At 40.9% G+C, this 16,076-nt stretch overlaps 1 protein-coding gene and 3 non-coding genes across 5 annotated transcripts in view; 3 read left to right on the top strand and 1 right to left on the bottom strand.

Annotated features, from left to right (window-relative positions):
- LOC138958375 (uncharacterized) overlaps nucleotides 1-15,666 on the bottom strand; it is a 55,667-nt gene extending 40,001 nt beyond the window's left edge. The window contains exon 1 of one of the 2 annotated variants that reach the window (XM_070329496.1): nucleotides 13,138-15,666. In XM_070329496.1, coding sequence (XP_070185597.1) covers nucleotides 13,138-14,445 — 1,308 coding nt within the window. In that variant the 5' untranslated portion in view covers nucleotides 14,446-15,666. Of the gene's footprint in view, nucleotides 1-1,911; nucleotides 3,296-13,137 lie in introns of those variants that run through there. The other variant, XM_070329498.1, reaches the window with a different exon arrangement.
- On the top strand, nucleotides 6,525-6,596 carry Trnaa-ugc (transfer RNA alanine (anticodon UGC)). Its single transcript has one exon. It is a non-coding gene; the product is annotated as a tRNA-Ala (tRNA).
- Trnaa-cgc (transfer RNA alanine (anticodon CGC)) lies at nucleotides 8,003-8,074 on the top strand. The gene has a single exon. It is a non-coding gene; the product is annotated as a tRNA-Ala (tRNA).
- On the top strand, nucleotides 12,770-12,841 carry Trnaa-ugc (transfer RNA alanine (anticodon UGC)). The gene has a single exon. It is a non-coding gene; the product is annotated as a tRNA-Ala (tRNA).
- Nucleotides 15,667-16,076: the final 410 nt, after the last annotated feature.

Genomic DNA, 16,076 nt, shown 5'->3' with positions numbered 1-16,076 from the left:
TCTGATTTGGAATGGCGTTCAAAGTATATATAGTTAATCTGAAGTCATCCGGCCAAGGATAGAATAACACAATGCCAGCTTTGCAAAACAGGAACTGGGTCGCTTGAATGCACCCCAGGGAGAAAACAAATCCACTGTGAGTCATCGAGCTCGTGAACGACAAAAGTGAATACTGTGAACAAAAGGAGTAGTCTCAAAACCAAAATTGGAAATCCAAAGCATCATCATTATAATCATCCTCATCTCATTAATCATCCAAAATTATAATTGTCCCATTGGGACCAGCAGAAAGGGACCTGCACATTTTGGTCAAGGTATTAGTACACCTGTTGGAATGCAGAAACCCGAGTATGTCCTTTGGCTTTATTGGGAGTTGTCCTCTCATCGAAGGGACCTCACCTGCTGTACCTGTCATAACCTTGGTTGATTCTCACCCCCCCCCCAAAAAAAAACAAAAAAAAACAGTCCTTTACCGTTGAGCTTTTCCGGCATCTTGTTTAGCAGGTTTCATATCTGGAACGTTTTCATTACACTTCTATTATACTTATTATAACAATGAAAATGTCGGCTCAGTAATGTCTTCTATCATCTCGCTGTCTTGGTTGAACGTCCTTTCACCTTCTGACGCCCCATCATCACTGACAAAACCACAACAGCGTATTCTCACCTTCGTTTACATAATACTGCAGTAGTTCTTAAAAGTACATCATTTTATAAGGACCTAGTTCAAACATGATCATAAATGTAAGCACTAAGTTACTCGTGTTCAGGAGAGAGAGAGAGAGAGAGAGAGAGAGAGAGAGAGAGAGAGAGAGAGAGAGAGAGAGAGAGAGAGAGAGAGAGAGAGCGACATCCACGCATCCATCCATCCATCTATCCATACAGACAGACAGACAGAGACTGAGAGACAGTTACAGAGAGAGAATTAAAAAACAAACATTTCACACACGAAAAAATACCAGTGTTACCACGTACGTAATTTCGGATCCTGTAGCCGAAAAATAGCAAGCATAAAACACCCGTGTCAAATAGTAACTTTAGATAGGACCCGCCCAAACTGAAAGTATTCCTCAGATGGAGAGGAACAGATATTGAGGAACAGATAAAGAGACCAAAGATCTATTTTCATCGCTTTGCAAAGACCCCCTCTTCGGAAACATGAACTGTTTTGGGCGGGGTATAAAACTTCCCGGCCACGAGACACGTTGTTCAAAAAGTGCACCCTTGCGGTCCTTTCTTCCTGTTGAGGTAACGTATACGTAACACCCGGGAACATGCCCCGAATACCCCAAATCATGGTTTCACCGTGCGGGCGTAAAGCAACATTTATCATCACGGTCTTTCTTCCTTGTACGATGCTCACCATACAAAGTACAAGGGTTGGGCCGACTCTGAAAATCGATGATGTGTGCCATATATATATTATAATGGAAAGGATGAACGCTGTATAAACTTTCAAGGCAGTTTAAAACAGTAATGAATTAGAAACGTGGTTGAAAGCAATGTATAGTTTTAAAATCGAAAGTATCAATGTGAGGCAGGCAAAATGGAATAACACAGTACTGTAGTATGGTGTGAATTTGTGTCTGTGTGTGTCGGCCTGACGGCTGTGTGTGCCAAGATAGATAGAGAGAGAGAGAGAGAGAGAGAGAGAGAGAGAGAGAGAGAGAGAGAGACAGACAGACAGACAGACAGACAGACAGACAGAAACAGAGAGAGAGAGAAACTGATACACACAGAGACAGAATCAGAGAGAGATCGGGCGAGGGCGAGTGTCAGGTATTGCTGACAAGTAGAGGAACAGGTGTTAATGACAAGGGGGACAAAATCATCATACAGCAGGAAAACACGTGTATAGGGCCTGCATGTCAAATATACTTCTCACAAACAGCACAGAAAATTAATATTTACCTTTTTGAAATAAAGTTTGATGCTCGCCATATTTCCCGTTTTACACATCCGTGCAGGTTTTCTTTCCTGGAAACTACACGTCTCCCTTCGTCACTGTGAACTAAACCTCCGTTGGCTCATCCAGGTATTCTATTGCAACACACGTTGCTCTGTGCAGCTGCTTTTTGTTTACATGGAAATCGACTTCATCCTCGCTTTACAAGTTCATCGACTGAAGGATCAGCTGGCAGTGCGGTCACATTCTGCTGCCTATTCGGTTTGGGATCGAGGATAATTTATACGTTCGTCGGTGTATACGTCCTGTTTACAAACAAAAGCACATGTCATGACACACTTTGTGTCGAGTCACTCCGGGCCGTGAATGGTTGGGATGAAGTTAAGGATGTTATGCCACTATGACATTTCACACAAAAACGAAGACAGCCAAACTGTTTTTCAGAACAACCTCAGTTTGGGACGGCTGTCTATGGTGGATAGGCACATACATACAGATAAAGTTGTTTTTCCTCTCGCGGTGTCGATTTGTACGTCAGGCGGTATACCGTGTGTAACTTCTTCCAAGAAAAAAGTTTCCAGACAACTGACACTTTCACTTGACGACGCACAATTATTGTTGAAGTAAATTTCACGTTACACAAAGCAAACAAAGCAATGACGCACAGACGCGCAAATAGCTGGCCATATAATCAGTACCTCGGAATATAATGAAACAGAAGTCACCAGAGTGATGTAAACTTCGGTCAGCAAATTGCAGTCACTGAATCACTACCTTGGTCACCCGAAGTCAGTGGATCGTAAATGCCGGCAACAAGCGCGGTTTCACAGGTCTTCATCGACCAACAACGCCAAGTAGTAGCAGACGACAGTTTGGCGGTCGTAAACCGGGCGACCCACCTGTGAACAAACTACTGACCAACTGTAGCAGTTTGTGTCACAGTCAGTCTTACCTGCGGGGCCACGGTAGTAGGGCCTACGCCAAGTCGATTGAATAAACGCGAGCGGGAGAATAGTTTGCCAAAACAGACCTACTCATCCGCAAATACTTTTACCCCTGCCGCGTGTCAAGTGTTAAGTTTTTTTTGTTGCGATGTGTCAACGGACGCGACTGAGGGAAGCACCCGAACCGGGCAGTTGTTCAGTTTTGCCACCGTACAAAAATAGCAACGACGAGGGGCCTGAATGAGGTCACATGACTTCAAGTTTTTTCGGTCCCAGAAACAACGCGAAACGTGAGGCCCTGCATGGGATTAGGCACAGCGTTATACTTTTCCGAACACGGTATGTACTTCATTATCAGGCATGAAATTCCACCCAAGACACCGCAAACATCAAATCTGAATCAGACGTGCCAAAGTGCTTCACCAACGTGATAGAAAGCAAACAAAAGCAGAAACGCATATTAGTGAAACAGGGAAGAACCCTTCGCCTGCCTCGTCACATGGTTCTTATTGATTTGTTGCCTCGTTGCTAGGCTTAGCGACGGAACAGGGACTGCTGAAAACAGTACTGGAGCGGCACGCTCATATCAATGTTTTAACGCATTCCTTGTACCCCCTTTCCTTTCTCGGCAGACAAAAACAAATCGAAAGCCGCAAAACGAGAAATACGGACGATGAAAGAAGAACAACTCAGGGTAGGACTTTACTGTGGCCTACTGTAGCAGAGAAAAACAAGGTGGAGGCGGCTTCGGAGGAGCCGGGAGGACATGGTGGGGAAAGAGGTGGTTAAAATGGAAGGGGGGGGGGGGTTATTACCAGCCGGTTCGTGAGTGGAATGAAAGGAAACGACTCTTACCAGCAACATTGAGAGACTACTTCTCGGCCAACATAGTGTGTTAGTCTCCTGGCATGAGAAATGTTGTAAATCACGTAATATTAATTGAGAAAATGTGTGTTAGTATTTTTAGAAAGACAACTTGTCGGGGATCAGTGTTTGTAATTTTTGAGTTTCAAATATTAAGTAGAAAAATTGAATTGTAAATACAAGGAATATCTCCATTGTAAATAGAAAATGTCCATGTTTCGTGTGTGTAATATACCTCTATGTTTGGAGTTAAAAAAAGAAAAAAAAGACCAATGAAGAAGGATGGTCACCGCCTATTAACAAGAGAAAAAAAAGGAAAAAAGGATAAAAGGAAAAAAAAAGGAAAGGAAAAAAAAAAGAGAGAAGGAAACAGGAGGGGTTGAAGAAGCCTGCATGCAACTGAGGTCAAAAAAGAAAAGAAAAAAAAGTCTCCTGGCATGCTTTGCCTATTCTAACCCTGTACTTTTTTTGACGAAAGTAGCCCACAATTTAATCTTGCATAACTGCCCGACAACAATCTGTAACCATTATAACTGCATTTTGTACCCCCCGCGGGTTGGGGGGAAGAATTTACCCGATGCTCCCCAGCATGTCGTAAGAGGCGACTAATTAACGGATTCTGTTTCTCTTTTTACCCTTGTTAAGTGTTTCTTGTATAGAATATAGTCAATGTTTGTAAAGATTTTAGTCAAGCAGTATGTAAGAAATGTTAAGTCCTTTATACTGGAAACTTGCATTCTCCCAGTAAGGTAATACATTGTACTACGTTGCAAGCCCCTGGAGCAAATTTTTGATTAGTGCTTTTGTGAACAAGAAACAATTGACAAGTGGCTCTATCCCATCTCCCCCCTTTCCCCGTCGCGATATAACCTTCGTGGTTGAAAACGACGTTAAACACCAAATAAACAAATAAAGAAAGACTGCATTTTGTTTTGTTGCTGACTGTGGAAACGCAGCACTGGCTGTGGCTAATAATGATTTATCTAAATAATTCATCGGTGACAGATTTGTTTCAGCAGTTACCGCTGAGATAAACCAGAGAGAGATTGAAAGCGATTGTACTGCAGTTGCTAGGCAAAGCGAAAGAACAAGTCGCGTAAGGCGAAATTACTACATTTAGTGAAGCTGTCGAACTCACGGAATGAAACTGAACGCACTCCTGTTTTTTCCAAGAGCTTCGATCGTCAATCCCCGCGAGAAGGAAATCGCTCTGTTCACGAACGCAGTGAAATTGACAAGCCAGAATAGGCGGTAGCGTATTGCAATAAGCAGGAAAGCGCACTTTTCTGTAATCTTGTTAACTTTCTGAGCTTGTTTTGAATACAACATATCACATCTGTATGTTTTTGGAATCAGGAAATGATAAAGAATAAGATGAAATAATGTTTGGATCGATTTCTTAAATTTTAATCGTAGTACTAATTATTCTTTTTTCGTGATCACATTTTAAGAGTAAAAATAACATATGTATATATATTTTTAGATGCAGAATTTGATGAAAAATACGATGCAATCAATCTGTTTGCAAAATTTGATTTTAATGACAACTTTAATGAGCAAACTTATTATTTAATTGTTAAGCCTTCAAGCTGAAATACAATACCAAAGTCCGGGCTTTGTCGAAGATGACTTGACCAAAATTTCAACCAATTTGGTTGAAAAATGAGAGCGTGACAGTGCCTCCTCAACTTTCACAAAAAGCCGGATATGTCTTCATCAAAGACATTAAAGGCTGACATAATCCTATTTAATTAGTTTAATTACTTCCAGGGCTTTTCCCATCGTTGCGGGGAAGTATAAATTAAGCTTCCTGCAAAGTTTTAGGTTTGAAGTCCTTACCAATTACGAGAAATAATTAATTCTTTATTGCATTGTTTAGCAACAGTTCTCCAGGACTTGGGCTATTTTTAGACCGTTGACGTCACTTCGTGACGTTTCGTAAACCAAAGATGGCGTTTGAGACTGTTCTGTTTACATTCGACACTATCAACACCACTTTGCAATACTGAAATAATTGTTTCTGTGTTCGAAAGCTACAGCCAATCGTTATTATATCCCCTTAGGTACAGTTTTATAACATTGTTGGCACATGTAAACAATATGAATTAATTAATAAACGCTACGAATATGGCAGCCTTTAATCGAAAATTTGAAAAAAAACCGTCTGGGGATATTATACCCGGGAACTCTCATGTGAAATCTCATGAAGATCGGTCAAGTACTTTCTCTGAATTGCTCTAGACACACATACATACATACATACATACATACATACATACACCAGACCCTTATCTCGATTCCCGGTCAACGTTAAAACATTTAGTCAAAACTTGACTAAATGTACAAAAGATAACGTGAATAGAAAAACCGGAGCACATTGCCAGTTACAAACAGACAGACAGACAGACAGACAGACAGACAGACAGAACGAAACGGAGACAGAGAGCGACAGATAGAAAGACACGACAGACAGTCGGAAAGACAGACAGAATGACAGTCACACAGACAGAAAGACAGACAGACAGACACACATAGAGAGAGAGGGAGACAGAGCTACACAAAGAGATAGACACCGGCAAAGTTGCAACAATGATCATTTTACAACGATCCGGAAAATAAATATATGATGCAGTTGAAAAGTTGGTATTAAACCTAATCAGTGATCCTCATGTTGAAGGATTTTAACAATTTTGATTAAAAAAAAAGTATAGATAAGTGAATATAGCATTACATATAATTATGTATACAACTCTACAACATCGATCAGTCTCACACAATAAGTTTGGTTGCGAACAATGTATATTACAGCTGGGGATGTAGCTCAGTGGTAGAGCGTTCGCTTTGCATGTGAAAGGCCCCGGGTTCAATCCCCGGCATCTCCATGTTTTTGTTCGTTTCCTTCTGAAATTGTTTTATTCTGTACTTTTGTTCTAAGCACTAATTGAAATTGTCGTTGTTTCATAATTAAATTTGAATATTTAAATGACGATACCTTTTTTTAATTTTTGTAAGAAACGGACCTTAATGTACAAACAGTAACAATCTATGTATTCTCGGAGTTGATACTTTAGTGTACAGATGTGTTAAAAGTAAAATAAACAAACAACTTGGCTTTACCGCGCTCGCGCGTGTGTGTGCGTGTTTAAATGAGTGTGTGTGTGTGTGTGTGTGTGTGTGTGTGTGTGTGTGTGTGCGGCGGCACGCGCGCGCGCGTGTGTGTGTGTGTGTGTGTGTGTGTATGTGTGTGTGTGTTTGTGTGTGTGTGTATGTGTGCGTGCGTGCGTGCGTGCGTGCGTGTGTGCGTGCGTGCGTGCGTGCGTGCGAGAGAGAGAGAGAGAGAGAGAGAGAGAGAGAGAGAGAGAGAGAGAGAGAGAGAGAGAGAGAGAGAGAGAGAGAGAAAGAGAGAGAGAGAGAGTATGTGCGCGCATGCCGCTAAACTGCGCGTATATTTGTACATGTACACGGCGGACAAAATAGTACACAGACTAGCAAAGACATACAGACAGAAAAACAAACCGGCAACAGAGTGGCAACAGGCTTAATGCATGAACAAGTATAAGTACCGTACACTGATAGGTAAAACCATCATATCAATGACTGTGTAAAGTGAATGGGGTTAATCGTTTGGCTAATATTCCGCCTATTGCTCAACACAGCGATGTGAGGATATAGAACAGATGCCGCATAGGCTACTTTAATATCTGTTACTTCCTACGACCCTGGCCTCATTTGTGGTTCCCTCAGTTTCTTTTTCTTTTCTAACTTCAAAAGTAAACTGAAATATGCAATGCTGGTTGTCATTTAAGCTGAGATATACTAGACAACCCACATAAGAAGTTTTATCGATGTAGCTGATGTGTAACGATTGATATGCTCCCAAAGTGCTTAAAATGACGCGTATTTGGGGGTAAGTTTTAGCTTTGGCTGTGAAAAATAATCACGATTTTTTTTGCTTGAAAACATGATACTGTTGTCGAACACTTGGCCCAATTTTAAGTAGGACCCTGTCACACATTAAAGCAATGCGTCGCGCGCAAGGGCAAACATAACAACAACAACAACAACAACTTTCTGAATTATTGTGCTGAAGGTAACCTCTCCCTAACCCCCAAAAGTTAAGAAAACAGGGCAACGTTATATTTGTCATAACCATAAAGTCACAAGTGTCAAGCACTCGACACTGTTAGTTGTTCGTTTGTGACCATCCGGCCGACCCTGGCTGATGAAGCGCTTCATGATAATGCGATCAGTGCAATAATGTTCGTCATGAACATCCTTTCTTCCAGGCGGGGATGTAGCTCAGTGGTAGAGCGTTTGCTTCGCATGTGAAAGGCCCCGGGTTCAATCCCCGGCATCTCCATGTTTTTTTCTATTGCTGAGATATTCTCAAATGTTGTTGTTGAATCCAAAGAGTCTTTCTTCTTTCACACTGTCCTATTGTCGTTGCCGTTGTTTCTTGATTTGTCGTGAGCATTAGCTTATTGACTTTTTTTTTTCGAAATTGAACTTAATGCACATGTAGTGACATCATTCTGCTCCTGATTTTTTCTTTCACATATATTTGTCCCTCATTTTTTTATTGATCCCTGGACAGCAAACCCACAACAAGTTTATTTCCTGTGTTATTCGAGGATTATCTGCCCAATCACATAATCTGTTACATGCTAAACCAATCTTGATTGAATTATAAATTTGTCTTTGTTTTCGCTGCGTTGTGTTTTTCGAGTTACATGTATAACCATGAGTCAATATTTGTTGGCGAGGTTCTTCGTTTTATCCCGCCATTCAGCTATCGCCACAAGCACGTGATACTACAGCTGGGGATGTGGAGCGTTCGCTTTGCATGTGAAAGGCCCCGGGTTCAATCCCCGGCATCTCCATGTTTTTGTGGTTTGTTTTGTCTTCGGTTTTTGTTGCTTCTGGGATAGCGTAGAACTGCTGTGTTTCTTTCAATCGATTGATTTTTTCTTTGTGAACTATGTTTTTGTTGGTAGTGGTGTTCGAGGTTGGTGTGAAGATCTTATTTCAATTGTGATACTGACCGCAGCAACAGAAATAACTCTGGTTTTTATATTTAGTCAAGTTTTGACTAAATATTTTAACATCGAGGGGGAATCGAAACGAGGGTCGTGGTGTATGTGCGTGTGTGTGTGTGTGTGTGTGTGTGTGTGTGTGTGTGTGTGTGTGTGTGTGTGTGTGTGTGTGTGTGTGTGTGTGTGTAGAGCGATTCAGACTAAACTACTGGACCGATCTTTATGAAATTTGACATGAGAGTTCCTGGGTATGAAATCCCCGAACGTTTTTTTCATTTTTTTGATAAATGTCTTTGATGACGTCATATCCGGCTTTTCGTGAAAGTTGAGGCGGCACTGTCACGCCCTCATTTTTCAACCAAATTGGTTGAAATTTTGGTCAAGTAATCTTCGACGAAGCCCGGGGTTCGGTATTGCATTTCAGCTTGGTGGCTTAAAAATTAATTAATGACTTTGGTCATTAAAAATCTGAAAATTGTAAAAAAAAATAAAAATGTATAAAACGATCCAAATTTACGTTTATCTTATTCTCCATCATTTGCTGATTCCAAAAACATATAAATATGTTATATTCGGATTAAAAACAAGCTCTGAAAATTAAATATATAAAAATTATTATCAAAATTAAATTGTCCAAATCAATTTAAAAACACTTTCATCTTATTTATTGTCGGTTCCTGATTCCAAAAACATATAGATATGATATGTTTGGATTAAAAACACGCTCAGAAAGTTAAAACAAAGAGAGGTACAGAAAAGCGTGCTATCCTTCTTAGCGCAACTACTACCCCGCTCTTCTTGTCAATTTCACTGCCTTTGCTATGAGCGGTGGACTGACGATGCTACGAGTATACGGTCTTGCTGAAAAATGGCAGCTACTTGACTAAATATTGTATTTTCGCCTTACGCGACTTGTTTTAGCTACTGTCTTCAAAAATATGTATTGGGTGTTGTGGAAACGAAGACCTAGAACCTGTCGGAGTCTTTCATGTCTGCAGATGGAAATATAATTATACACTCGATCAGCATTACCGGATGGAGGGGGTAGGGGGCGGGGGAGGATGGAAGATGACCCCTAACCCCAAGATTACAGAACAAGTCGCGTAAGGCGAAATTACTACATTTAGTCAAGCTGTGGAACTCACAGAATGAAACTGAACGCACTGCATTTTTTCACAATGACCGTAGTCCGCCGCTTGTGCAAAACGGAGTGAAACTGACGAGCCTGTTTAGCGCGGTAGTGGTTTCGCTGTGCTGCATAGCACGCTTTTCTGTGCCTCTCTTCGTTTTAACTTTCTGAGCGTGTTTTTAATCCAAACATATCATATCTATATGTTTTTGGAATCAGGAACCGACAAGGAATAATATAAAATTGTTTTTACAACGATTTCGGAAATTTAATTTTAATCATAATTTTTATATTTGTAATTTTCAGAGCTTGTTTTTAATCTGAATATAACATATTTATATGTTTTTGGAATCAGAACATGATAAAGAATAAAATAAAAGTAATTTTAGATCATTTTATAAAAAAAATAATTTTAATTACAATTTTCAGATTTTTAATGACCAAAGTCATTAATTAATTTTTAAACCTCCATGCTGAAATGCAATACCGAAGTCCGGCCTTCGTCGAAGATTGCTTGGCCAAAATTTCAATCAATTTGATTGAAAAATGAAGGTGTGACAGTGCCGCCTCAACTTTTACAAAAAGCCGGATATGACGTCATAAAAGACATTTATCGAAAAAAAGAAAAAAAGTCTGGGGATATCATTCCCAGGAACTCTCATGTAAAATTTCATAAAGATCGGTCAAGTAGTTTAGTCTGAATCGCTCTACACACACACACACACGCACAGACAGACAGACACACACACACACACACACACACACACACACACACATACACCACGACCCTCGTCTCGATTCCCCCTCTATGTTAAAACATTTAGTCAAAACTTGACTAAATGTAAAAAGACAAGGAACATTATCATGCGTCATAACCTATCTTGTATTTTGTATATTGTGAAAGGCCCCGGGTTCAATCCCCGGCATCTCCATTCTTTTGCGGTTTGTTTTGTCTTCGGTTCTTGTTGTTCCTGTGATGGTGTAGATATGCTGTGTTTCTTTTAATCGATTGATTCTTTCTTTGTGAAAGATGTTGTTGTTGCAGGTGGTGTTGACCGAGGTTGTTATATATGAAGCTTTTTTTTTCAACTGTGATACTGACCGAAGCAACAAAAATAAACAATTAATGGCTTCTTGAGCTAGTGTTTAAAAAAAATATTGTTTGGGTGTGGTGGAAACGTAGGCCTACACAACCTGTCAGTGCCTTTTATGTCTGCAGGTGGATGGATATACACTCAGCATTACCCAATGGAGGGGGTAGGGCGGGGCTAGGGAGGGTAGGAGATGACCTCCTCCCCAAAGATTTAAAGAATAAGGAGAAAAGTGGTGGTTTCTATGACCTCCAGTACTTCGCATTAAGCTACTGAGTTCAGGGATCGCGCTAGCTTTTTAAAAAACGCGTAAGTCATACGCAACGAAACGAAAAAAACGCGTCACGGACCAATATTTTTGCGTACTACGAAAACACGTACAGACACAAACAAAACACGCACGAAAGACTTAAAGACACTCCTTACCTAAATACGGCGAGTTTTCCTGTCGAACTCCGCGCACGCCTGTCGAATAACACCCCTGCTGTCTCCAACCTTCGGGCCTTGCGAGTTTGTTTCCCGCTCTAATACGACTAGACACACTTTCCGCCTTTTGGAAGCGCGAGATGGGAGAGCAGCTAATGTCTGTTTCATTATCCGACAAGACATTATCTGGTAATACCCTCGTTACGTTCGTTTGCGATACTTCGATGCAAAAAGAAACGGACTTTAGTTTTGACGCGCAGATTTCATGTGTGTCGTCACTTCTCGAGCCCTATAGTCAGTTTCAGGATCGGGTGATTATTAAGTCAGAGCAAAAGCGCTGCGTGAAGACAAGAAAAAGTTACAATATTTTTGCGTATGGCTTACGCGGCGCGGCGAAAAAAACGCGTCAGCGACTTTTAAAATGCGTCAAATACGCAAAAATCGTGCGTAAACGCGATCCCTGTGAGTTCTACATGTACAAAAGCACAATGTGATACTGTTTGAAATTTGCTTATCCTTACAATGCTGCACGTGTCACGAACGCTTGCTTTTACACAGCTGTGGGTGTTAAATGTGAACATTTGAAAATAATGGTGTCAATCCATTCTGTTTATCTATCAATAAAAGATTCGTCATAGTGGTAAGTAACGACGACGACGACGACGCAGGAGAATAAGACGAACAAGAAGAAGAACCAGAAGAAGAACAAGAAGAGAGTGCAAAGACGACTAAAAAACAAAAGAAAAAAGAGAAAAAAAATGATCTCCTCCCCCAAGATTAAAGAATAAGAAGGAAAGTGGCGATTTTTATAATCTCCGGTATTTTGTATTAAGCTACCGAGTTATACATGTACAAAAGCACAATATGATACTGTTTGAATTATCCTTAAAATGCAGCACGTGTCACGAACGCTTGCTTATACAGCTGTGGGTGTTAAATATGAACATTTGAAAACCATGGTGTTCATTCATTTTCTTGATCTATCAAGAACAGATCCGTAAAAGTAGTAAGTAACGACAAAAAACGAGGACGACAACGACGACGCAGGAGAATAAGACAAACAAGAAGAATAACCAGAAGAAGCCGAACAAGACGAGAGAGCAAAGACGACTGAAAAACAAAAATCAAGACAAAAAACTCGTCTCGATTCCCCCTCTATGTTAAAACATTTAGTCAAAACTTGACTAAATGTAAAAACGAAGACAAAAAAGCCCCCAGACAATGAGATTAAAAAGAAGACAATCATAATCATGCGTCATAACCTATCTTGTTTCACTTGATTTCTAATGCATAACTGCGATTCATGATACTGCTTCAAATTGTTGACGCCCCAACAGTAGAATTTTTGTCATTAACAATATAATATGTGTACATATGGGGATGTAGCTCAGTGGTAGAGCGTTCGCTTTGCATGTGAAAGGCCCCGGGTTCAATCCCCGGCATCTCCACGTCTTTTTGTTCTGAGAGTCGATCCGCAATAACTTGTCTCGTTGAGTGCAAATGTTTTTAAGTCCCCAAGGCCTGATGTTTTATTATTTTTCTAATTTCAAAAAAAAATATTCCTTTCCAACTCTGTTTTTTTTTAAAAATATTATTTTTATTTTTGTGTAAACAAAGGATCCGAGTTTGTTTCGCGGAAAGTCAGCAAAAATCCGACCCAGGACTTCCTAGCAGACTGACGGACGCAGATCGACAGACAGACAAACAGACAGAGAGACGGACAAACATAACAGACCACACTCACCTTGCTCGGTTTTGCAGGTCTTATGACGTTGACCTCAACTCCGCTCAAGGACACATGGGACCCGTCCTCCTGGTTGCGGTGACCTCCATTAACCTTGTGTGACCTTGACCTCTGCCCAGCTCCATTTCGACTTTCCGAATGATGGCGTTTTTCCTTGACCCTGGAGCCTGTATGAGAATGTTTTGACCTTGAACTTTGATGAAAATTGTTCCGGCCGTCAGATTCCTCGTGGTTAATATTGAATGCGTTGATTTCTCCATCACTGTTTAGGGAGTGGCCTGTTGTGTGATTTCTGTACTTCTGACTCCTGTGCGACCTCGGTAGTGTGTTGGCCTGTGTGTAGGTTTGATTTTCAAAATCGTCGTCTTCAATATTGTTGGATGCACGTGCGTTCAAAACGGCGTCATTGCTATGACGCCTGTGGTGCACCAGTGCCGGTTTGTCAAAACTGCCAGTAACGTTGGCCGATTGACTAGAAATGTTGTTCTCAATGTGTACATCACTTGGATGACTATCATGCACATTGAAAGTTGCGAGTTCAGTATTGGTTTCAGTTTTGACATTGAAGTCTGTTTTCTGAATTAAACTTGTAATCTTAATGCGAGATTCACTGGGTTCAACGTTTTCAGCGTTCATGTGTTGGGTTAAACTCGCAGAAGTCAATACCGTTTCCTGATTCCTGTGTATTGTGCTGGCAGCATCAATACTGGCTGAGAAGTTAGTATCATGATCTTCAGGGAACGATTTCTTTGCACCGGTTTCATTTCCTATTGCATTGACCACAAGCTCTTCAAGAGTTCTTTCAGTCCTTGCTTCACCGTGTTCAGATTCAGACAAACTGGCTTGTTTTCCATAATGAGCACTGTCAGACAAGGAGGCTGAGGTATCGAAGTAACTGTCTGTGGGAATACTGTGATTACTTATATCGTTTCCACTTTCCTTGAAAAAGTGTCTGGAGATCTGTCCAGTGGGTAATGAAATAACTGTATAACTTTTAATAGTTGGTTCCATGGAATCCTGATGTGTTGTTGGGACAGGGGATAAGCTATGATGATCACAATTATTTTCAAGTTCGGTTCCATGTTGCTCACCGTCATTATGACCACACGTCTCGGAGTGATTAGCAGCACTTTGCAGATGATCATACTCCAGTTCAGCTGCACGACCATTTAATTGTTGAACGTGCGAAATCCCTGCACCACTTTGTCCACGCAAACTCCCTTCATCGGGATTGTTCCCCTTGTCGTCTCCTGAGTATGCAGCTGTTCTCGAAGAAGGGTCCTCTTCCATGATTCCCTTGGTTTCCATGTCGTTTGGCCGTGTGCTTTTTGGTGTACTTTTGTTTGGTTGAATACTGTTCCAGTGGCTTGTTGTTTGATCAACCTTTATGGAATAGAGACTCAAATTACCGCTGGAAGTATGTGTAGTCTGGTACTGTTCCGCACAGGTATAACATTGTGACCACAGCACAGCACTTCCTTTGAACAGTACTCTAATATTGACAGGAGAGGTTGAACCAAATCAATTTGGGTAACACAAACACTACAGAGCGGCCCTATGCTCCACAGGGAGTCTACAGGAATAAGTCAAACACTACAGACCGGAGGATTTAATGTTGATTATTCTATTTAGATTACTGCTCATGAACAAAAAAGACAACTTAAAATGACACTTTTAAAACTAACATTATCAACACTTTGCTGGTAAGTTTGCAGCAAAACAATGTCCAGAATTTCCGTTCACAAGACGAATCGGAAGAACTTTTTGGTGTTGTAGTTTTTCTTCATCTAACCACCACGTTGAAAGACACCGGTGTAACACGAGAAAATTACTCCCACAAGATTTTTACTCCGGAGTAAACATTTCGTACGAAAAAGTTACTCCCTTTACGAAAAAAGCACTCCCTCATTGCACGAGAAAATTACTCCCCAAGACAGGTGAGTTCCGAGTAAACATTTCGTACAAAAATGTTACTCCCCTGACGAATAAATTACTTCACCCCAACACGAGCAATTTAACTTCCCACGCCAGGTGTACGAAATTTTTACTCCCTTGTCCCCTGTTAGTCTTGGTGGTGGAAGGGGTGGAAGGAGGGTAGCTCGACATTCGTGTGCGCGAGATCACTTTTTGGCATTATCCCTTCGCCCGCATCCCATTTTTGCGTACGAGTTTTTTTACTGGAAGTAAAAAAAATGGGGAGTAAAAATTTCGTGGAGGGAGTAATTTTTTCGTGCCTTGGGGAGTTCTTTTCTCTTACGAAAAGTGTACTCGGAGTAAGAATTTCGTACGAAATATTTACTCCGGAGTAAATTTTTCGTGTAGTAAAAATTTCGTGTTACACCGGCCTACCTGTCAGTTCGTCCCACAGCACTGACTTGCAAATACTTTCCACGCTTGATCGGTTCTCAGGTAGCCCGTTAGATTTTGTTTTCACAAGTCTTACGGCAAAGGGTTTCCTGTACTCTATGTACTGCCTTTCTGGACGTAGTTGTCCTTCTGTTTGCTTGACTCTGGCCACGGCTCTCGGCTACTGTCCGTGTATACCTGCACAAGAGAGGATTGGTCCGTTGCTTGTGTAACACATGTTTATTGAACGCATTATTCGGAAAAATAGTGCTTGGGTTGTGAAGGATTTGTTATCTGTCAAGGGGTTAAAGGACTGTGATCAACGCAAGACTTTCTTTAAACTGCGCTGCAACACAATATACAACCGTATTTTCGTAACTCTAGTCTATGGTTTTATTCTGTTTAAAAATTAGACGAGGTGAGAAGCTTTGAAGCACAAAATTAGTAGGCCTCTTTTACATCGGTTAGTTCAACAATAGTGTGTGTGTGTGTGTGTATGTGTGTGTGTGTGTGTGTGTGTGTGTGTGTGTGTGTGTGTGTGTGTGTTAGAGAGAGAGAGAGACAGAGAGAGAGACAGAGACAGAGACACACAC

This window comes from Littorina saxatilis, linkage group LG2 (assembly GCF_037325665.1).
Source record: "Littorina saxatilis isolate snail1 linkage group LG2, US_GU_Lsax_2.0, whole genome shotgun sequence".
Taxonomy (NCBI): Eukaryota; Metazoa; Mollusca; class Gastropoda; order Littorinimorpha; family Littorinidae; genus Littorina; species Littorina saxatilis.
This window is presented reverse-complemented; position numbering and strand designations above follow the sequence as displayed.